The sequence below is a fragment of the Eriocheir sinensis genome, chromosome 36 (genome assembly GCF_024679095.1).
Source record: "Eriocheir sinensis breed Jianghai 21 chromosome 36, ASM2467909v1, whole genome shotgun sequence".
Classification (NCBI taxonomy): Eukaryota; Metazoa; Arthropoda; class Malacostraca; order Decapoda; family Varunidae; genus Eriocheir; species Eriocheir sinensis.
This window is the reverse complement of record NC_066544.1, coordinates 5,427,107-5,451,286: the sequence shown is the minus strand read 5'-3', so window position 1 is coordinate 5,451,286 and position 24,180 is coordinate 5,427,107. Positions and strand designations below refer to the sequence as shown.

At 39.3% G+C, this 24,180-nt stretch overlaps 2 protein-coding genes across 14 annotated transcripts in view; one reads left to right on the top strand and one right to left on the bottom strand.

Annotated features, from left to right (window-relative positions):
• Positions 1-17,336, top strand: part of LOC127007645 (serine/arginine repetitive matrix protein 2-like) — a 40,123-nt gene extending 22,787 nt beyond the window's left edge. For all 6 annotated transcript variants that reach the window (XM_050878833.1, XM_050878832.1, XM_050878835.1 and 3 more), the window contains 10 exons: positions 693-1,005; positions 1,221-1,273; positions 1,468-1,672; positions 2,154-2,414; positions 3,165-3,319; positions 5,003-6,321; positions 7,763-7,931; positions 10,816-10,964; positions 11,575-11,720; positions 11,909-17,336. In XM_050878833.1, the coding sequence (XP_050734790.1) occupies positions 693-1,005; positions 1,221-1,273; positions 1,468-1,672; positions 2,154-2,414; positions 3,165-3,319; positions 5,003-6,321; positions 7,763-7,931; positions 10,816-10,964; positions 11,575-11,720; positions 11,909-12,021 (2,883 nt within the window). In that variant the 3' untranslated portion in view covers positions 12,022-17,336. The remainder of the gene's footprint in view (positions 1-692; positions 1,006-1,220; positions 1,274-1,467; positions 1,673-2,153; positions 2,415-3,164; positions 3,320-5,002; positions 6,322-7,762; positions 7,932-10,815; positions 10,965-11,574; positions 11,721-11,908) is intronic.
• Positions 7,719-24,180, bottom strand: part of LOC127007647 (gephyrin-like) — a 41,070-nt gene continuing 24,608 nt past the window's right edge. For 5 of the 8 annotated variants that reach the window (XM_050878836.1, XM_050878838.1, XM_050878839.1 and 2 more), the window contains 3 exons: positions 23,334-23,519; positions 22,719-22,967; positions 7,719-7,911 (listed from right to left, as the gene is read on the bottom strand). In XM_050878836.1, coding sequence (XP_050734793.1) covers positions 22,740-22,967; positions 23,334-23,519 — 414 coding nt within the window. In that variant the 3' untranslated portion in view covers positions 7,719-7,911; positions 22,719-22,739. Of the gene's footprint in view, positions 7,912-8,109; positions 8,188-12,534; positions 15,572-17,959; positions 19,576-22,718; positions 22,968-23,333; positions 23,520-24,180 lie in introns of those variants that run through there. The other 3 variants (XR_007760319.1, XR_007760320.1, XM_050878837.1) reach the window with 3 other exon arrangements.

The following is a 24,180-nucleotide window of genomic DNA, read 5'->3' as shown; positions in this document are numbered from 1 at the left end:
CTATAAAAATGTGCTTTCAGTGATCATAATTCACTATTCTGTACTTGCTCTACCAATGGCTATATAGTCTTCAACTTAACGTCAAAGGACAGTTAATTGTATGTACTTTACAATGATACTTCATTCAGTCACATGAGTTAAGTAGGAGTGAAGGTATGAAAGGTTGGTGAGGTATGTTTTTGCCTGAATATGCCCGCGTGGGAGGACAGGCAAGGCAAAACAAGCCCGCGCTTTAAGGGTTAAGGGACCTGTTTCTTCTACTTCAATAGAATAAAATATAAGTAAATGAACCTCATTATACAATAGATTGAGTAGATCCTTGAGGTACCAAGGGAACTTGTTCTATATGTATTTTGGGCTAAATTCAAGTTTTATTTCAATTCGATTTTGGGGTTTGGGACAAAGAAAGCACCTATTTATCAATGTACATTTATTGACATTCAATAGACAGGTAGAGAAGTGGCTGTGATGAGTACAATGGATAGTGAAAGTAATTCAAGTATTTATTGAACATTTGAGGGGATTATAATGAAGAGGAAATGAATGGTGGTTCAGATGGTGTGCCATATCACCCTGAGTTGGTTTGGGCAGCTAGTGAGATTGACTGTATGATTGTAGGAAAGATGTATGCTAAGAGAGGTCATTGATTTGATTTGAGTGATCATTTTTCAAAAACTTTTCTTCCCCACCAGACTCCTGACAGTGGTGGGACCATAGTTGGCCAGGTGAGAGAGGAGGACATCATGACAGAGATTGCTGGTGAGTTGGAGGGCTCCATGCCGATTGAGGAGTCACAGATCAAAGTGGAGGACCTGGCAAACAGTCTTCGACACTTCCAGGAAAAACGGGAAGAACAAGAGGAGCAAGAGGATGAAAAAGAAGGAAGGCAGATGAGAAGAGGAATGGGCAAGAGAGGCCCACCAAAGATTTTGTTGAAGCAGGAGTGTAAAAATATTCTTACTGCCATAAATATGAAAGAAGAAGTATTTGAGGAGCCCATACCAGGTGAGTGAAGAGGTCTGCTACCCCCTCTACTATTATTATGAACATAACAGCAAAGTGGCAATTTTTATTTCATACAGTCCTTTGTGGGCTTGAAATTGTTTTTAATGATATAAGATTATTATTTCATGATGGTGAAAGCTTTTCATTGCAACATAAAGAGTTTTAGGTTTGAAAAATTATGAGCAGTCAGAACTGATCTCCTTTTTTTCTTAAAGGTATTCAAGATTTGAAGAGAGAGAAAATTAAATGTGATGCCAGTGGTGCGGAGGTGAGTCAAGATTCTGCACTAAAAATTATGAACTGTTAGGTTATTGCTTTCTCATTTATTGTTAGGGAGTCCTCAGCTTAATTCAAGCACACCCCATTTGTGTATGCTTCTTCACATAATAGTATGTGTAAGGCATTATATATTTTATGCATATTTATTGGTGGCTGCATTGGTTAATTCATTGCCACTCACAGGTCTCCAGTGAATCATCAACCCAAGTAGTGGATGGGAAGGATGTGAGGCTCCCAGCTGGGTCAGTTGTCTTGGCTATGGTGGATGAGGCTGGCTCTCTTGTGCCCCTCCCCCAGTTCCAGGTTGACCCCCAGTCCCTCTCAGGAGCCCTTGACCATACTGCAGAGGAAGATGTTGATGTGGAGACAGTCTCAGAAAGAACTCCAGGTTAGTTATGGTGACAGTTTGATTCTGGCATTGCTTTGGTTTGGCATTTAAGTATAATAATGCTTTGCAGTGCTTATTGTTATCAGGATTTGTGTAGGGATGTTTAGAAATAAACATTAAGGGAAAAAACTTCGTAGTGATGATGAAAGCAAACAGGTAGAGCCTATAAGATGAATTAGTTTGGTGAAAACTTTGAGAAAGCATGTGGTGGAAGTGAATTTTGCAAGATAGCTGATGTCTGACAGTCAAGGATGGAAAGTGTTCGTAAGACATAGATTTGAATTATGCCCCATTTTATCCTGAAAACTGTTTGTCTTATTCCTTGAGGGAATGTTGGACATATCTGGTGCTTGTGTTAGTGGCAGGCAGATAACAGGATACAAATGTGGCTCATTTTGACGAGTGATCTTTTCTTCTTTAATCTCTTATTGGTATGGTAAGACTTTCTAATTTCTAACCTGCGATTGTTGCTGTTCTGCAGTCCTTGAAGCTGGTGACTTAGCCAGCCTCCTAGCCCAGTTTGAAGCATCCGAGGCTGTCAACACTCCTGGCAGTGACAACCCGGAGACAGAGGGTGCTGTGGCTGGAGAGACTCAGAAGCAACCATTTGGAGCAGTGGCCACAGACAATCACCAAACCCCAACCACAGGAGTACCCCAGCACAAGAAGCCCTCACAGGTCTCACCAACTCATCAGAATATTAAGGATGCCCTTCCAAAGGAAATAATAGAAAAAATAAAAGGTGAGTCAAATTTTGGAGATTAGTTTTATTTATAAGTGTGAGTTTTTATTATTCAAGGCACAATAATTTTGAGAAAAGTTAGCGGACTTATGAAAAGGTGAAAAGACTACCTAAAAAGTGGACTGTCACATCCTTTGTCAATTCTCAAAATACCACAGAGATGGTGAAAATTTGTCAGCGAGGCATCAGTGGCACCTTGATGATCCAATTTTGATTAGGAGACATGATGAGATGATGATGACTATTATATATATATATAATGATTTTTAATTTATTCATGGTAAGTGTTATAATGCTGAGATTAATGATAGTTTGTAAATATACATGCATCTTCATTGTCATATTAACTTCAACTTTGCTAAAAGTAGGCAGACAAAAAATGGAAAAATTCCTTTGCCCTTCTTCATAGTGTAATTGATATTCACCCTCCTATTGATCAGCATCTAATCACTTACCTGTAATCTTTCATTTGTTAATTCCTTTCTCATTTTCCTTATTCCCATTCCCTCTGAATTCCCATTTCTCTCATCTTTACTAATTATTACTAATGCAAAGTTTAGAATCATGGGACATTCCTCTCATAACCTTTGGATTCAGTGGATCCTGCTTGAACCTTTTATCAATAGCTATATATTAGGTCATTAGTTATATAATGTCATATTAAAAAATTCACTCCTTAATCTGTTTAATTTTTCAAATTAAGACATTTAGAACTAAATTCCACATTGTAGCATTTCACTTGTTCCACAGCATCAACTAAGCGGAAAAGTACACAGATGTTATCAGAGCCAGTGGCGCTGCGGAAAGGGCGAGGAACCAAGTCTAAGGAAAGTAGCAGTGGCCATCGCAGCAGTGGGAACCGGGCAGCACCACAGCAGTCACAGCCACAACCAGTCAATCAGGAGGTGGGCATGCAGGTTTATTTTTGCCTGCATTCATCTTTAAAGGATAGAATGTGTGTGCGTGTAGTTGTAGCATGAAGGACTTTAGCTAAGGTCGTGTTTTTACTTCAATATCTGCTCCTGTCCAACTTTCCCCTACATTCATGGATGTTCTTAGTTCTGATTATCCCTGCATCCAGACTATTCTAATTATCAAAGCAAAACTTTCTTACACACTTTCTGCATCTAGTTTTCCTCAATTTAAGTTTGTCTTTATGTCCTTCCACCATCCCTTACCAGTAAGTCTTCCTTGTCTTCATGCTCATACGCCCCCGTGGTCTAGTGGTCAGCGTGCCTGGCTACCACTCCGCAGGACTGGGTTCAAATCCCAGCCCAGGCAGTTGGCGTGCAGCTCACCCAGCTGTTCATCCTCCCTTTCGGGCTGGTCAATAAATGGGTACCTGGGGAATGTAAACTGTGGTACCTCAGATGTCGCACTGGCCCTGTGTCCCGGGGTGATGGGCTCCCTCCCAATACAGGCTCAAGGGCCAATGCGACGGAGCTGAGCACTGAGGCCATGCAAAGCTACAGCGTATGCCCCCAACTTTACCTTTACTTTAATGCTCCAGGCACTTTGTGAATGAATGACATGATTAAGATGCCACTCTCCCATGCAATGGAGGGAGCTTCAGTTTGTGCAGTCTTCCATTGTCTAGTACTATCTATGTAATCTCTTAACCTTGGTATAATTTTGTTGTTGCCACGTCTTGCACTCTGTTCAACTTGTGTATGGTTGTTGTTTCCAGGTGAGGTGACTACTCCATGGTCTTCTATTTTAGTCTTGATCTCAAACCTCAAACATTATCAGTATCTCATCCATTTAGTTAATGATACTTTAATATTTCTGCAACCTTATACATTCTCCAATTATCTATATGCTTTTATGGGGAAAGGTACTAGTGTTGTATTGTCTCACTCAGTTCTTTCTCATCTTTTTCTTTGCAAATGGTTTCTTCCCCATATTTTACCCCTATCTAGATCTTTCTTCACTCTCTCAAGTTTCTGGAACATGACATTTCTTAGCATTAAAGTCAATTTTCCACACTTGACTCCATTTATGCAATTCATCCAGATCCTTTTATAGTTCTTTAAAACTGTGTGTGTGTGTGTGTGTGTGTGTGCACTTTGCTTTAAATTTGAGGATGTTCTTTGCTCTAGTTATCTCAGTATCCAGACTATTCCAAGCATCCACAATTCTGTAGGGGAAGACAAATTTCTTTGCGTTTTTTCTGCATTTTGTTTCCTTCATTTATGTCCATGTCCCCTTGTCCTTCCACAATCTCTCACCAGCGTCTTCCCTGTCCACATGTTCCAGGCCTTCAAATGAGTTTGAATTTTCATGACTAAGTCATCTCTCTTGTAATAAAGGCAATTCTAGTTTGCAAAATCTTTTATTGTATGGCAGTTTTCTTGTGCTTAGTATCATTTTTTGTTGCCATGCTTTCCAACTTGGAGATGTGTTTTTTCATGTGAAGTGAACAACCACAGCTGCCAATTCTAGTCTTGAGAGAGAGGATGCTTTGATTCACTTCAGTAGGCAGTATTTAATTTTCTGTTAATGGTCTGAACATGTGGTTTTAGGCTGCTATATTGTAAGGTCTGCTACCAGTGCCCAAACCCACAAGCTTTAAATTTTCACTTGATCAGGACTCAAAGGACATGCGGGTGCCACCACCACTGGACCATGACTACTGCTGCCCCTCAGACAAGACCAAGAAGAATGGTAGAGTGTCCTCTGACCGCCTCTTCAACAAGCTGCCAGACTACTACACAACAGTACCCAAAAAGGATGCCAACAATAAGAAATCTTGCACTACCAATTTGGATGATTGCCAGGATGATGTGGGGAAGAAAGACAGTGGTGTGGAATCAGGGGATGTGAGTGATTCTAGTGTGGAAACAGAGGAGCGCAGAAAAGAAGGGAAGAACTCCAGGTTGCAGCAGGATTCTGCCAGCTCAAGTGAAAGGAGGAAGCCCGAAAAGGCTGGTAAGGATGATGTATATAGCAAATTGCCAGCATACATGACTGATATTGGCAATGCCAAACCCAAGGACAGTGGAACTGAGGAGACCAATGTTGAGGTAATGGCTGAAGTCAAGGAAGAGTTTGCCATCCAGAAGCAAGAGGAGACCAAGAAGCACAAGCGAAAATTGAACCTTTCTGAATATCGCCAGAGAATAAAGAGTGCTCAGAATAGCAGATGTCCATCACCAGCCTCTTCCACCACCAGTACTGTTTCTAGTAGCCCCCAGCAGGCAGTCGAGGGAGTTGAGGGAACACCCAGTGCTAGCCAAGTCAAGGCTGAGGAGCAGGATGCCCTGAACACAGTCCAGGAACCTCTACCTCAAATAGCTGTGAAAGAAGAGATGGAGGAAGGGGAACTGGAGGGTGACTCTGAGTCAGAGGTTCAAACCAGAGTGAATCCAAGTGCTACAAACACTGAATGTTCTTCTGGAATAACTGTGCCTGTAGAGGTCATAGCTAGGGGGGGTGAAAACACATTGGGGAGTCTGGTGTTCTACAAAAACTCAGCTGCTAAGCCTGACACACATTGGAAAGCTGGGTCCCACCAAGGCCTATCCTCAAGGAGATGGTCATCTTCAAGTAGGAGCAGGAGCAGAAGCAGAAGCAGAAGTAGAAGCCACAGCAGAAGTAGAAGCCACAGCAGAAGTAGAAGCCACAGCAGAAGTAGAAGCCACAGCAGGAGTAGGAGTCACAGCAGAAGCCCAATTCTAAACAAGAAGAGACACTCCCACAGACGCCACTGTTCCTCCCACAGCAAGAGGAGAAGGGGCTACAGGGAGTCCCGCTCCTCACAGTCTCCACGGCCCTGGAGGAGGTGGTCAAGGTCACGCTCCCACTCCAGGTCAAGAGGCAGCTCCTCCCCACACAGTCGCAGTTACTCCAGCTCCAGGTCCAGATCAAGATCCCGGTCACGTTCCTCCTCTTCCAAGACAAGAGACAGGTAAGTTATGTTGATCAGTCTTTACTTAGTTACATGGTAAGAGGAAGACATCATCATCATCATTTCATTGACGCCTGCTCCTAGGAGCTCCCAACAGGGGATGGCCACGGCAGAAGAGCTTCCAACTTTCTCTATCCAGACACTCCCTCCTTGCCTGCTCAAAGTTTCTCAAAGATCTTTCCCCCCTCTCCCTAATGTACTCTTGCACCCTATCCCTCCATTTCACTGGAGGTCGTCCTCTAGCATTCCCTCCCTCTATCTCACTCACATACACCCTTCTGGTCATCTTACTCTCCTTCATTCGCTCCATGTGGCCAAACCACTTTAAAGTCTGTCGCTTCACTTCTTCCACCACTTCACACTTCTTCCCTTCACCCCTGTGACACATTTCAAGTTGCTCATACACACTTTCATTACTCATTCCAGCCATTCTACTCACACCACAAGCACTCCCCAAATAACTAATTTCCACTGCCTGCACTCTAGACCTCTGACTTTCATTCCAGGCCCACGTTTCACTTGCATATGTGAGGGTTGGTACCATTATTACTTCCATGCTCACACTTCTGCCATTCATGATTCGTCCCAAAGACCCTACCACCCTTCTTCCTTGCAATGCCCTTTCTCTTATCTCTCCCTCCATACCACCATGCTTACACATAACTGATCCAAGTTACTTAAACTCATTAACCTCCTCCATTTCTTCACCATTCAAAATTATTTTGCATTCTTTTTCACATTCAATTCCCACTCTATATGGGCATACAAAATCTACAACCTCACTTCTACTTCGCTCACAAATCATCACTTTACTTTTGTTAACATTTACTTTCAGCTTGCTCCTGTTATAGACACTATCAAAAACACTGAAGACATCACCTAACACCATTAGGAAGGAAATATATCAGAAGCAGCAAGACTGAATTATAAAAGTTCTATGCATCAGCTCAGTGATATTTAAATTCACGTATCATCATATATTAACCCCTTCACTCCGGCAACGCCGACGTCGGCATCTAAAGGGAGTCCGACGGCGTCACCGTGTGGAAAGGGTTAGTCCTCTTCTAAACCTCTTAATCCTCTTCTAAACCTCTTTAAGAGGAAATGGAAGAGGATTAAGAGGAATTTGGAGGAGGATTGAGAGGTTTAGAAGAGGATTTAATCCTCTTCCATTTCCTCTTGACCCTTTCCATACTGTGATGCCGACGTCTGCGTCACGGATGGAAAGGGTTAAGGAGCAACAGTATAAATATAGCTTCACATGACTCATGGTGATAATTTATTCTTCATCACTAACTATTCATCGTTTCTTCATAGAAGTAAGAAAGAGATGAAAGGGTTACGTAGACATTAGAAAGAGATGAAGGGGCTGCATGAAGGCATTTAAACTATGGAAAGGCAGGGGGATTCTTTTTATTTCTTAAAATCCTGTGTGCCTCAGGTGGGGATACTGGCGATGGGGCTCTGGAAGGAAGAGGCGTTCCCCCAGTGGGTCACGATCTGGCTCGTCCTCGCGCTACAGAGTCACCAGGTCCCGGTCACCCATCTGGAGGGGCACTGGACGCTCCTGCTCGCCTTCCCGCACATTGCCTGGCAGGTCCAGAAGAGCGGTAAGTCATCATACTCTATTTGGCATGTAATGCCTGTGTAAGGATGGTCAGCCCTTTAATTATCAAAATATAATTAAGGAGTATAAAAGTTTTAATATATGAAAGAATCACATAAAAGTGTTGCATGACAGCATATAACCTGTACAGAGTTGTCTTTTGTCATAGAGAGGGGTCATACCAGGTTGCAATTTTTCTCGTATTTTTTATTTGCCCCTTAACCCGGTTGCAGCGGGGATCATGTTTCTTAATGGTCCCTCTAAGCAAGAAAAATGAGAAAAAATCATCACTCACACAAACCATTTCATAATATATATAAAAGCATTTGTGATCAGTTTATGTATCATCTGTTTTGGGGGGTTTATATCATGGCACAAATTTGGCCCATCGTTGCTACACGGTAAAGCCATGAATTTGGCCCATCGCTGCTACACAGTAAAGCCACAAATTTGGCCCGTCGCTGCTACACAGTAAAGCCACAAATTTGGCCCATCGCTGCTACACGGTAAAGCCACAAATTTGGCCTGTAGCTGCTATACGGTAAAGCCACAAATTTGGCCCGTCGCTGCTGCCATTTTGAAATGTAAAAAAAATTACAAATCATTTGATATATATTATTTATGTGAGGAATAGAAGCACGGCTACCCTAGAGTTTTTCTCTGTCTCGGAGAGAACGATGTCATACCAGGAAAAGGAAATTTATTTAAAAAATTTTAACCCCTTCAGCACCGTCATGTACGCATGTACGTGATAGGGGATGCACTACGATATACCGTCACATCCGGGTTTATGTGAAATTTTCTTTTGTTTCAGAGGGCGGGTAAATACGGGCGGTATAGTTTATTACACTGTGTTTAGGGGGTGGTACTATGTACTTGAAATACCCTGAAGCTCCACCCACAGTCACTCAAGCAAATCAGTGACTGCCACGTCACGAGACGTCATGGCATCTCAAGGCTGGCTGGCTCAGGGTTGCCATTTGGGACTCATTGCTTGTCTTGCTTCCATAAGAGAAGGATTATATCTGTCCTTAGCCTGGCCATTTTGGATTCGCTACAATCATTGCAACCGCCGTTATCACCACTATGTCGGTCAGCAGTAGTTCCGAGTCTGGCTCTGAATGTCTGCCAGGTGCTTCTGCTGAAGAATATAGTGATGATACCTCAGAAAGTGGTGATAGTGACTTAGTAGATGACAGTGATGAGTTTTCAGACACTGCAGAGCCAGTGGAGGAACAAGGCTGGTGCCTCATGTCTGACCCTTTCATTGATACCTGGCCTGACCCGGCGAGTGGTATATGGGCCCGGGTCGGGTAAACGGGAGCAGTGCTGAAGGGGTTAAAGCCTTTATTCTTTCCATTATAAACACTTCCCACAACCCTAAAGAGTGAGTAATGTATAAGTAATTCTTTACATCACAAAAAACTAAAAATAAACAGGAATTGTAATTGCAACTAAATGGTTGGATGTGCATCGGGCAACACTGCTCGCATCAAGGCCATGTGTACTACACCTGTAGTTCTGAAAGTTCAACATAACACTATGAAGCTTAGATGATCAGTTTTCATTTCTGATTACTCTGAACTGTAATTTACAATTCCACATGCTTTACTGATTATAGAATCAAGGAATAATTACCTAAAAGAAAGTAACTTACCTTCTGGTATAATTATTTTTTTTGGAATGCGTACAGAAACATTCAATCCATGGAACTACTCGCCCAAAAGATATGTATATATATGAAAACATGCATTACTGACTTGTCAAAATATTCCTTTTTACTGTCAGTGAAAAATGTTATATACACAAACAAAAATAAAGGGCGTAAAATTGCTCAAAAGAGCAAGCGTATATACAGTCGTCCCTCAAATAGTACGGTTCCGGTTTTATACAGATTGTCATGGAATTTTTTTTTGGGGGGGGGGGTAAATTTCCCGCTCGTCGCACCAAGTAGCCATGGCGTGAGCGGCAACACTGTTCTACCAAGACACCTGCTGAAAGCACCCCAAAGCGTTCAAAAAAGCTGTTCACCTTGCAGAAGAATTCAGATTTAGAAGAAGTTACGTTTTGGGATGAGTTACGTTGCGGTAGGGAGAGCATACCATGTGAATGAGAGCACTGTTCGCGGTATCTATCATAGTGTAAAAGAAATTCTTGCTGCAGTAACTGCCAGTGCTCCAAAAGTGCTGTAAGAGTGGAGATAAAGGCCGTCCTTTCATTAAGCCTCGTCGTTGCTATGGTAACGGCGTCTCACTCGCAGCAAAATGGCATACGCTGATCTTCCTGGCAACGTTTAACATGCATTACTAACTGTCGTGGCTGACAAACTCCTTACAACAGAAGATGAAAAGGAAGCTGCAGTGGTTATGGTGGCAGAGAGAGGTGAAATGTAATGGAATGACAGTTATATTAACATAATAAATGAAAATTAATAGACTGATAGACCTAATGTTTGATGTTCAATGGCAGAGTGCTCATCGTGAAGACTGCAAGAGCTGACTGAAGAGAGTGGAGATATTTGTTAGGCTGAATCTATAGTTACACCAGTTTTTTATTTAACATATTACTTTTCCACATTATTTTTAGAATAGCATCACTTGTTTAAATCTTGCTGTCAAGTAATCTGTATGAAGATGGTAGGGCAGTGTTGAGTGTTTAAAAAAATATTAGTGTGAACTTTGTTTTGTCAAAAATTTCCATTGCCTAGTTGAATTTCATTTTGACAAAGTTGGTGATTTACATTTAATATAAATTACAGCTCGAGTGGAATATCTTCATGCAGTGGCTTGAATGTATCGGCATTTGTGTTTGACATTTGATGGTGGTATTTCAAGTGCATGAGTTGCCTCGTCCTGCAATGCAGTTTAATTTCCCTTAATCCTCCATAGGAAGAAGAGAACCGCATGAAGCAGGTGGAGGAGAGGCGTGTCATATACATTGGTCGGATCTCTGAAGGGACCACCAAGGCTGAACTGCGGACACGCTTTGAGAAGTATGGCACCATTGTCGACATCAGCGTTCACTTCAGGGAGCGCGGGTATGTGTGATTAATATCCCATTGCTTAAAAACCAAGTGCAATATGTGTTTAGTTTTTTTATTCACCTAATTTTTTTATTCACCCAATGTCAGATCTTGTGCTAGAATTGTGATAGTCAATGCATTCTTGGAGAGAGCTCTGGAGATTGTTGGCCAATCTCTGGGTACTGATGGGACCTTCCACACCACACATTCTTATCCCCCTTGCTTAAGGGGGAACAATAACCACTCCTTGTCAGCAGAAAAATCTTTTGGCCTGAGCAAGGCTCAAAGCCTCAGTCCAGTGTATCAGGAGTGATGTGTGGGCAAATGCTTGTGTTGTTTACATACATTCATCCATACATTATATGCTTGCATATCACTGGATTGTCTTCCTCCTCCACCTGTAGCTGGTTTAGTTGTTTTCAAATTACTTCGTCTTCAGTTTGGGAAAGTGACATTCTTTGAATGTATTTAGTTGCGTTTTATAATGTCCATGCTCTTTTCAGTTTTTACCAGTCATAACACACCTCTTGCTTCATCATAAACTAAAAGTAGATCAGTGACTTTACTATTAATTTGACACTGTCAAGGCACTGCCCTATTTGATTTAATTTTCTTGTTCCTCCAGAGACAACTATGGGTTTGTCACATACAAAAACAGAGATGAGGCCTATTTTGCTGTTGAGCATGGAAATGATGACCCAGCACAACCACGCTATGACTTGTGCTTTGGGGGCCGTCGAGCTTTCTGCAAGGTGTCCTACTCTGATCTGGGTAAGAAAGGTTTTGCTGTAGCAGTCTTTATGAAAAGAAAGATGTGCTTCATATTTCCTGATGTGTTGATGGTATATCAGGTCCCAGTATATCATGAAATGGCTAGTTCTGTATGAAATAATTATAATATAGTGCCCATTTCTCTCCTTTACTTAAGAAATTGTAACACCTTGGTTTATCCTTTTCAGATGCCCAGCCTGCAGATGCTAATTATCTGGGTGGGGGACCTGTTGCCAGACCAGCAGAACCATTAGACTTTGATTCCCTTCTGCGAGCAGCAATGAAGAGAAATCTGCGATGACCATGGTGCTACATAGTCTATTTCTTCTTAACTTCAAGGTTAATTAGTTGACCAGTCGCTTGTGTTCATAGTCTTCTCTCTCTCTATAACAGTTACTCATGACCTGTTAAAATTTTTGAGTATTGATTTTCATCTGTGGTCCTTGTAGCATATCATCAAGATGGTACATTTTTAAATTTCAATCTTTTTTTCCTTGATTGTTTTCAACTTCATTAACATATTTGTTGACTAAATATTTTTCAACCACAAGAAAAAAAATTAGTGAAGGTAATAGTAATGATTCATGAGTATCAACTCTTTTTCTTAAATAGGTGAGAGAGGCATAGACCTGCCTCAGTTTGTACATAGATAACTTAAAGCTTTACTCTCAGCATCATGGGTTTATAATGCAGTGTTGCTCAAAACCCTCCGGAGTCATTTATGTAAGTTCATAGATTTATTTAACAAATGTAAAGAGCTTGCTTAAGTAATTGAAACAAGTTAATGTAAAATTAGGGATTGTGATTATTATCATCAGTTTATCATTTTAATGGTCAGTTTTACAGAATGATGTATATAAAGTGCTTTTCCACTGGTGCTGAGAAGATGATGGGGTAAAAGTTTGAGTAGGAAAGTATAAAGAGCAATGGCTTCTCCCTTACAGCACATAATAGTGCATGTTAATTAGATCTGGAGCAAAGCATCAGTTAACATAACTTGTATTTCACCCTTGTTTGGGTATATACAGCATTCATTTCCTACAAGATATAGTACTGCTTGGTGATGAGATTGGCAGAAACATTGCAGTATTTGAAGTGGAAAATTTCCAAAGTATTTAAAACGGAAAGTGGTAAATGCAGAACAGTAACAACAACACAACTTGTCTCTATGAGGAGCATAGTTCCCTTGAGATAATTTGGAATGTGAATAATATTTAAGTTTTAAAGAATGTTGCAGTCAGAACCACAGGAGTTCTGTACATAGTTTGCTTCAACATGCCAAATGTTTATGATTACTCGGGGTAGAATTATTTTATGAAGTTAACTAAGAATAATGTTAATATCTTGTTTGGTTGTATAGCATAAATCAGTCAGTTTTTAATACATTGAGTGGCCTGATGCTGCCAAATGAAGTGACTGTGCCATAGTGAGCTGTTAATGTTTCTTGTTGAACATGGTGGGTGCTACGGGCACTATGATATTAAGAGTATGTGTACAGGTTCAGCTTTGCCACAGTTTTAATTTATTTCCGCATGAGTATGACAGGCAACCAGGCATTTCATTGTTAAATTTGCTTGTCACTGTGATGTAGTGTATTTTTGTATAAATATTTTGTTATTACAACATTTATGTAAGATTATTAACTTTTCATTAAAATATAATCCTGCCAAAGTGAAAGTTAAAAGGAAATTTACAATTATAGCAAAAATTTAAGTTTTATAAGTAACAAGTAATTTAATAGCTACATACCTTACAACTGCATGCAATATATATATATATATATATATATATATATATATATATATATATATATATATATATATATATATATATATATATATATATATATATATATATATATATATATATATATATATATATATATATATATAATATTAATTTTCATTCATAATTTTTTACAATAGTATTTGCCCTATATATAAATGTATAATTTATAATATCTTGTAATGATATGAACCTTATTTTTTTGTGATGAAATGTGTTCTCCAATACACCATGACTTCCTTCACATTGCAACTGCACGATTCACATGCAGATGCAGTATATTTAGAAATTAACTAAATATTTATTGGTTGCCAAGGTCTAATGCAAGTAAAGAACCCTCACTGCTAGGTCTGAAGTCCTCCACAAATGAGGATGGAGGGTTAATTCCCCTTTATAAAAAGTCACATTATCCACATATTATTTGACAGCTTCCATCTTCATTCACTCCTTTTATGATCCATACAGCCACCCTTTATTCACTTCCAAATTATTGTTTATGTTTAGTAATATAACTAGGAGACTTAGGGATATAATACAGATCAAAGTGGTGGATTATAGTCACCTACATGGGCAAATATAGCTTCTGAATATTTTTGAGAACTTGAGTGTGCTGGGATGGCCATTTCGTTAAGTATAAGGAAAATCCAAAATTATAAAAGTTTGGGGGCTGTGCATCACGGTTCCTTTCCACATCTAGGGGCAAACATTTGCTGATTTTATGCAAATAGGCAAGTAGTGGAGATGCTTACTGTAAATGAAAATGAGGAGTTCTTTGAGGTATACCATTTTCTAAAGACAACAGTAACTTTTCTGAGCAGGATCTGGGTGCATAAGAAAATATTCAACTTTCAGTATTATCATAGTGCCACCATCAATCACCACTACAATCATACAGTGAGTATCTGCTGTACACACTATGCCAGAAATTAATGGGTCACATTGGTAACATCATTAATGAACCTTTCATGATGGGTTTCTAATTGCGTGTCATTCAATCACTGTCACACTGTGTGAATGAAGTGATATATTAAGTAATTTAGCTCACTATGCAGCCAGTTCAACTAGCTTCATGGCATGGTGTATGTCTGGCCCATTTCATCAGGTGTTTTTTATTTTCATTGGACAATTCTGACTGGAGGAAAAGTGGACTAATGGTGTTTGGAGCAGGGTGGGTTAACGCTGGGATTGTTGCTCTCAAAACCAAGGAAAACTTGCATGGCAGTGAAATTGTTAATGTGATGTGTGAATGAGGGATGACTCATCACTAGCATTTTAAGGCCACATTTTAAAGATTGTCTATTGCTGTTGTGAAAACTGATTTTGTTACTTTTATACTTTTCTGAAAATACTTTGTCATTTTAGGCTGCACCTCATCAATACCTAATGGTGGATGCTGACTTCAGCAGTGTTCTCATGTTGCTGTCATGTAAATTATGCTGCTCATGCAGGCTGCCTTTGGCTGTGAAGTGTTTGAACTTGATAGGCTGTGTGAGTAATGTTGAGGCACCTGTGGTTGTGAAGACTGGGAGATGGAAGTGCCTGCCTTCAATAATCAAAGAGGCATGCATATTTGTTAATAGAGATTTAACTATTTGCTGATGGCAGGAAAATAGGCAGTTTGTCTACATTCACTTATTGCACTTATTAGTTTAATTTCTTATACAATACTGTAGTACATAAAGAACCATAATAATGTAGGAAGATATTTTAAGTCTTTAATTAACAATTGCAGCTGAGTTGTTTTCTAAAGGTTACTTGTTTTGAAATTAAAGGATATTATGAACATAGAAATTACAAAAGATTTTTGAAAAAACACTGTATTCATGTCTTTTAATAACATTCAGTTGTTACTAAAGGACTTTCCAAACTGTGTATGTGGAGGGCAGCTCTGTAACTTGTTCTTCTTGCTGGAGCAGAGGGAAAAGCAACTACTCTCCTTCTCTAAAAAGAGCTGTGAAGCAGAGTAGCACACATATTCCCCCTTATTCACGGGGGTCAGAACATGGACCCCTGTGAACGGAGAATTTGTGAATGTTTGGTGCACCTCCAGAAAAAAGCCCCTAGACCTGCAAAATATACAATGAGAGCAATTTTACACAAACTGTACCCAATAATTAATTTCCATGACAAAACAGCAGTAAATATCAAGTATTATCATTTATCAGCTATATGTACTATAAAATCTACTGTAACTTACATAATCATTAACGTCACTAAACTGTTAGGTACTTCCCCATGTAGTTTCTGCTGTTTTCCTTTTCAACTTCTGGTGCCTAATTGTATCATATCATGCAAATTATTTACTAATTAGTGCTTCTTGAAGTAAGAATGAGGTATTGAAAATATGAAATGGGTAATTAAAACTGGATCATAACTGCAAGCAGCTGCTCAGCTGATAAACAGGCTGGGCAGGTACCAGTACTGCAGCACTAACAGTATCAGCTATATGACAAAACAACAGTACCTGCCTGCTCGTTACTGGTCCCAGTGGGTACTGCCACTGCAGTATTCAGTATTCTTAATACTGACAAGTACATACATCATACACCCATACATATGCATGTATGAAGAATGCTGAAAACTGCACTGGGGGATACTCACCGGTACCAGTACAGAGCAGTCAGGTACTGTTGGTGTCAGTGCCAGCACCTGCTCAGCCCTACCACCAACATGCCAGTTTGTTTATGTTTATCAGTTGAACAGCTGCTTACAGTTGTGATCCAGTTTATATTACTGTTTCACATTTTTAAGGAGAGAAAAATTCATTTGTAAATAATGAGCATAGTATAATACGCTTAAGCACCTTGTTGATAAAGAAAATGGCGGAGACTTTGTGGTTGAGTAGCCAATAGTTGAGATTTTAACGACAATGTATTTGTAAGAAGTTTACATAAATTATGGTTTAGCAGTGAACTGCCAAGCCAGGACTTAAACAAACTTGAGCTAATGAGTATGTGGCTTGGGGTGCTTGCTGACCATTACACCTCGGAAGTGTGTTTCTTTTATTGGAGTTGATTGAAGGGTGTGTAAAATCAAGCTCCCAATAATGAATGATTCATACTAATCTGTTAACTAAAGCACAAATTTTGATTGTGAACTTCATTTTTTGGTTCAAATATTTATAACAAATTTTGCCAAATAAGATTTCAGAATTTCAGACACCATCGATCAGGTGAGAGGAGCAGACCTATTCATAACACTGGTGAAGAGGCAGTTATGTGCTACTAAGCCAGCAGCTATTTCCTTGGTCATGATATTGAATTTGGTACGAAGGTAGTTTGCCAGTGTTACAGTAAGTAAACAACATTGGTTGCTCTTGCTTGACGGATAATGTTGAGACACTTTGTGCAAACCTTTAATTTAGTTTTGCCAGAAGTGGAGCTGACACTCGAAAAATTAGCTTAGTAAATACACTAATATGGAAGCCTGATTTTACTTTCTCTCTAAATGAAATGTTATGGTACTCTGCCTCACAGCAAAGTGATGCAATGGAGAAATATTGCCTGTCCATCTGCTCCAGACTGAGGAATAGACAAGTACAGTGCTGTCATCTATCTACATTGTTTAGGTAGTCTCCCCATTAAGCTTATGCACCCATGCAACTTAATGATGTGGAAAAAAGATGTGAAATACTACTTATGTAATTTTGAGTTACTATGAGTATAAAGGCAAGCTTTGAAGTGCTTTAATTTTTTTTTTTTAAGATTTGTTTCAAAGACTCCTGTCAGTGTGATTAGTGTGATGCGTGTTCCTGTGTTATATTATAGCAGGGTTTCTTGCTTTGAGGCAGGGTGGACAACTAAAACTGTAAATACAAACATTATCAATGTGTGGCTTGTTTGCTCTGACCCTAAAATTCATCCTGGTATGCATGTTTTCTTTTAAATGCAAGAGAACACCTAAAATTTAATAAATTAGGTATGGTACAGTACACCCTCGATATAACTGATTAATTGGGGTGGGAACTTTGTCCGTTAATGCTGAAAGTCCGTTATAAGTGTTGAAAAAATAAATAAATAAACAAAACGGACGAACTTAATAAACGTAGGTATATATACATATTTTTTATTGTGTAGGTTGTGTGCACATTGTCTGTATAGCCACACAGCACACTTGGCAATGAACTGCGAGGCACTGAGGTTGGCAAGGGGGGCCCTGCAGGGGGGCTGCATTATTATGGGAATGGGTGAAATTTTACAAGTGCGCCAGTCTTGCACTGGCAGACGAAACTTTTTTTTTCATAGTTTTCGGGGTGTTTTGAAATAATTAATAACTTTGTTACAAATCATAGAGTGCTTGATTTTTCAATGCCTTTTGTAGGGATGTACCAATACTGATACCCCAATATTTGACCGATACCAATGCCCACTACTCGTTGTTCCACCATAGAAGGGAAGAAAGCGAGGGAGGAGGTGCCTTGTGAGGTCTAGTTGACTCAGCTACGTTAGCTTTACCTTAATTACCGTACATTTAGGCAGAAGACTGAAGAAATCCCCAGACCCTGGCAGTGTGCCCCGCTGCGGGGCTACTGTATGACTGACTGAGGCAGGCAAATGAAGGTAGTGGAGGGGCTCCTCTAATCCCGCGCCGAAGCTACTAAACCTGTATTATACGCGTCCGCGGTACCAAAGGCTATACTGTATACTTAGTATTATATACTTGTATTCAGAGTAATATGAGTCTTATTGTTGAAAGTGATGAAAATTAAATCGCGAGAAATTTCAAACTATGAGTATCATGATACTAGATAATTACACTTTTCTAATATTTTTTTAACAATTTAAAAAACCCAATTTCTGTTCAACAAAATTATTTGCAATGAGTGACATGCGATGTACAAAATTCCTTCAAGTATCGGTAGTATCGGCAGAAAATCAGCCGATACCGATACCGATACTCTTATAATGTGCTGATACCACCGATACCGATACACAAGTACATCCCTAGCCTTTTGTACACACGCCGCAGTCCGCAGGCTGCAGTCGTAACTGGGTAAACTATTATTTTGATTTGTCACCGTTTCTAAATATCTCTTTTTTGACTTTCATAACGCTGATGTTACAATTACTATATTCAGCAAGTCGATCCTCCAACTCAGTCACCTGCTATATGAGTAAATAATTTGTGCCATATAGCAGGCGACTGAGTTGCCTAGTATCGGGATGGAGGATCGGCTTGTTGAATATAGTAATTGTAACAACAGCGTTATGAATTTCAAAAGGAGATATTTAGAAACAGTGACAAATCAAACTAATAGGAGTACCCAGTTATGACTGTCAAATGTTTTTATATATTTTTTGTGTGAATATTTCTCTCTCCTTATACTATATCTTATTTATTTTACTTTAGTTTAGGTCTAATTTGATGGTTTATAAGATATTAATGTTGGAAAACCTTTATTCATCACAGAAAAAAAATTCACAAAGATCTGCATTAAAACAAAACAAAAGTAACATTTTAGTTGGAGAGAGCGGGACACTCAGCCTTACTTGGATGACTCATACTTTGAGCTGTCAGGCCTTCTCTATCGAGACGGCAATGCCTCACAAACACTCAGTTATTTTTCATTACATTTTCGTCCTGGATTGATGCATAAGACTTTTTTGCAGTATAAATACGTTCTTCATTTGAATGGAAACCACGAGGAGGAAAATATTTCATCAGGTGGGCTGAAAAAGACTGCGGTATCCGAAGGATGGGGCAGCAGATAAGAGAGGAGGGCGAGGTGGCTAGCAGGAGCTATTGTAGTTACCAGAAGTGGGTGGTTCAGAACCTATTACAGTTGGTCCCCATAGATTTCTAACTGTCTGACCTTATCCATTATATCCGAAATCCGTTATAAGCGGGTCCATTATATCAAGGGTTTACTGTAATTTGTGCATAAAATGAACACTTAATCAAGCACATACACCAAAGATAAGGTGATAATAATGACAGGTAACTTAAGTAGAGGCAACGACAATTTCATGAATGATGCATGTTGATTATCTGTGCTGTGCAGCGCGGTGGTTCTGTGAAGTTACCTATTCACCATGCACCATGTAGAATAGGGAAACCCATCATGGATTAACTGGAAAATATGATTGGAAGTGATAATCTTGGCTGTGAAATTGATTAGTCTGCAACAAAAGAAATGCAGAAAATATCTCCCCAAGTAAAATAAATGAAGTTATGGATGAGAATGGAAAGATGTTGAAAGATGGGGAAGCTGTGAAGATGGAGAGAATATTTCAAAAACTTAATGAATTTTGAAGATGGAGGTCCAGCGGTTGTAACAGCAGTAATTTTGAGTGGAGGTAGAGGAATTGTATATAAAGAAGAGAGTATAATATATGAAGAAGTAAATCAAGCAATAAAAAGATTAAAAAATGAAAAGGCAGCAGGAATTGATGGAATTACAGCAGAAATGTTGAAGTGTGGAGGAGATGTCGTTACTAAATAGATGGTCAAGATATGTGAAGTGGCATGGGAGGGGGTGGGGTGCCAGCAGACTGGACAGAAGCCATTACTGTCCCAGTTTACAAGGGGAAGGGCAGGAGAGGGGAGTGTGGGAGCTATAGAGGTATAAGTCTGCTGAGTATACCTGGAAAGGTATATGGAAAAGTCATAACAGAGAGGGTGCAAAGACTTACAAAAGAGAAAATCAGTGAAGAACAAGGAGGCTTCAGAAAGGGAAGGGGATGTGTGGATCAGATATTTTCCTTCAGGATGGTAGTAGAAAAAATATTAGCAAAAGGAAAAAAACTATACGCTGCCTTCATGGATCTATAAAAAGCTTGACAGAGTCGATTGGCTGGCACTGTGGGAAGTTTTAAAAATATATGGTGTGTGAGGAAAACTGCTTAATGCAATAAAGTCTTTCTGTGAGGATGCATCCGCATGTGTCAAAATTGGTGGAGAAACAAGTGAACATTTTGAGATAAAAGTGGGCTTGAGGCAGGGGTGTGTCATGTCACCATGGTTGTTCAATATTTATATGGATGGTGTTATGAGAGAAATGAAGGGCAAAGTAAAAATGTATGCTGAGGGAAGTGGGTGCTGAATTCAATCTTATTTGCTGATGACACAGTGCTCGTTGCAGAAAATGAAAGTGACTTACAAAATTTGGTCAGTGCTTTGATAGTATATGTAAAAGGAAAAAGCTGAAAGTAAACGTCAACAAAAGTAAAGTGATGGTTTGTGAGCGGAGTAGAAGTGAGGTTGTGGATTTTGTATGCCCATATAGAGTGGGAATTGAATGTGAAAAAGAATGCAAAATATTTTTGAATGGTGAAGAAAATCAAGAAATAGAGGAGGTTAATGAGTTTAAGTACCTTGGATCAGTTATGTGTAAGCATGGTGGTACAGAAGGAGAGACAAGAGAAAGGGCATTGCAAGGAAGAAAGGTGGTAGGGTCTTTGTAACATACCATGAATGGCTGAAGTGTGAGCATGAAGATAAAGAGGGATTTGAGAAATACAGTAATAGTACCAACCCTCACATATGCAAGTGAAACATGGGCCTGGATTGAAAGTCAGAGGTCTAGAGTGGAGGCAGTGGAAATGAGTTATTTGAGGAGTGTATGTGGTGTGAGTAGAATGGATGGAATGAGTAATGAAAGTGTGTATGAGCATTTTGGAATGTGTCATGTGGGTGAAGGGAAGAAGTGTGGAGAGGTGGAAGATGTGAAGCAACAGACTTTAAAGTGGTTTGGCCACATGGAGTGAATGGAGGAGAGTAAGATGACCGGGAGGGTGTATGCGAGTGAGATAGAGGGAGGGAATGTTAAAGGATGACCTCCAGTGAAATGGAGAGACTGGGTGCAGAAGTATGTCAGGGAGAGGGGTGAAAGATCCTTGAGGAACTTTGAAGAAGGGAGTGTCTGGATAGAGAAAGATGGAAACTTCTGCCATGGCCATCCCCTGGTGGGAGCTCCTAGGAGCAGGCATCAAAGATGAATGAATTACTGTAACTGACAATTACTTGCTGTTCAAAGGGTGGTCATAAAAAGTAATGTAACCATTAGGGTCCTACTCACTGGTGTACCAATTTCTCAAGAGCACAGGAAATAGTTATTAATGTTATAAGAGTAATTAATGCAACAGGAAATGAAAATCTATCCTACCATTATGACAACTGTGATCATTTAATTAATTAAAAACAATCATCTCAACCTTGGGCAGTTCATGATGATAGAGATTATTTTCATGAAAATGTTGACAGTCTGCATTGTAAACTATTTATATACAAATTTGGGAGTGTGTGTATGGTTTATCAAAGTTAGCAGCTTTCTTTTATAAACCAATTTAAAAGTAATGTGCCTGGCAGTGGAATATATTCTGGAGCAAACATTCACAAGTGCACTAAAAAAAAAAAAAAATGAGATTTGAATGTAGCTACCCATGCTCAACTGCATTCTGAATATATTAAATGAAAAATTCCAGAAATAAATAACTTACAAACTTAACAATGGGCACTGTTCAGTGCAGCATGGTGAAATCTTGCACCATCCTGCCAGTGATGTGAATCATCACTTTGTCTAGCATACAGCCACAGTGTACAAACTGTACATGTCAGTCACTTTGTAGTAATCTCAGTTATATCAACTGTTGCAGTATCCCAGTCCTTGTGTTCACAAAGTTTTTTTTTCTGGACAACTGTGGCTTACTGTGGCCTAAGACTTTTGGTTTCAGAAGGGTCTAGGTAATCTAACATTTATATAAGATACCTTAGAGGTACAACCTCAGGGAAATTGGTGGCTGTAGCCCTAGTACTAGTATCAAATTGCTGCAGACCAGCTGCTGCTCACTCTCCTGAGAGCACCCCAAATAATGAAATTTCACTCTGATGGGATATTATAGATACCTACAATCATTAAATGGATGTGTTGACATAAGAGCTCAAGCAAATGACAAAATAAAATACAAGTAGTACATATTTACTTGTCAGGTAAGAATATATAAAGAAAACGTTCAGTAATATCAGCCATTGGCAACAGGCTGGTTATGTGACTTGTTGAGGGGTTCCATTAAAATATCATTTTTTTTAGATTTTATCCCACATTTCCTGGGTCTCAAAGGAAGTGAACGTTGCATGCCCATATTGTTTAAAAAAAAAAAAAAAAACTCCATGAATCAGTGAATAGAGTAAAATGAGTGATCCTCTGTTCCATGCTTGTTGAAAAGGGCATAAATCTGTACTACTTGATGTACAAACATGTATTGATCAAAATACCTTTATACTGAAGTTGCAAGTCTACATTCCCATGAGGATAGCTTCCACTGTTGTTCCTTCACCTAAACACTTGTTTTCTGGACTGGCAGGAGGCAACTTCAGTAGTCCTTGGGCTGAGGCCATGGAGAGGAGGCGAGAGGAAAGCTGATTGCCAGTTGAATATGCAAATGGGAGATCTGCATCAGGTTGCCATGACAAGAAAGCTCTGTGGTACTCAGGTCGTGGATCCAACTGTATGGTTTCTGTTAGCTGTAATTTTTTATGTATCAATCATTTGAAAAATTAATGGCAGGCCTAAATACTAAATATAATGACTATAAATTAATGCAGTAACTCTGTCTTTATACAGCTCATGCTATAATTATCATTAACTCATAAAAGAGGTGAGAACAGTATTAGCTTAAGAGTACAGATTTCAGTATGTGTATAATAAAAAAATTTAAAAAATTATGATAATAGGATGAAAGAACTGGTGCAGGCTGAATTGTATTCACTCTAGAGCAGATGGGCAAAGGAGGAGATAGGATAGTTACACATTATAATGCAAGAACGGATAGCAATGAGGGCCTCTTTGTTGAAGGAAACAGTCACAAGCAAACCAAGGGAACACTGCACCTTAGCCTTGATGCAGGTATTCTCACAAACAGCCCTTCCACTCATCTTGCGACAGAGTGGCAGGAGGTAAAGAATGGAGGTGACGGTGGCAGAAACCGGATTACCAGGAAGACCAAGGACTAACTTTTTCTTCCCATGGTAGTAGCAAGATGCAAAGGTGGTTGGTTTTCCTGGCTTCATAAATACCTAAAAGAAAAAAAGAAAATAATAAAAAAATCATATATTAAATTAGGCAATATTTCTGAAACAAACATCCTTACACCAGTATTTTAGTCTTTTGCTGTGCCATGCATCATTTTAGTAAACTCCATCATTATCACCCATTACAAGTCCACTGCAGGACAAAAGCCTTTCCTAATGTTTTCCACATCTTTTTGTCTGATGTTATAGTCTGGCTCAGCTAAACGTGCGGTTGTGAGGGGGTTCAGCATAGGGGATCCCATTGTACAGCATTGCCTCGCATCTCCTAGCCCGCGATGTAGAAATGTTCTAATATAAGTAAAACCATGGTAAATATGATCAGCAAATATGCATACACATTATATCTTAGGATTATAACATATGAAAGAACAGTTCACTTATTATGGATAAGATATTTATAAGCATAAAAAGAAATGTGGCATACATATTTTGCAGTGTTGCTAAAAAATGCTATACTTATTACTGAGTTTCCTTTTCGTTTTGGGATGTGTATGTAGTATCACAATTATATTTAGATTATATCATGAAGGAATGTACGTTAAAATAAGCTGACATAAGAAAGAAAAAAATACATTCATATTCTCATGGCTGTAATGCCACGAGAGAGAGAGAGAGAGAGAGAGAGAGAGAAAGAGAGAGAGAGAGA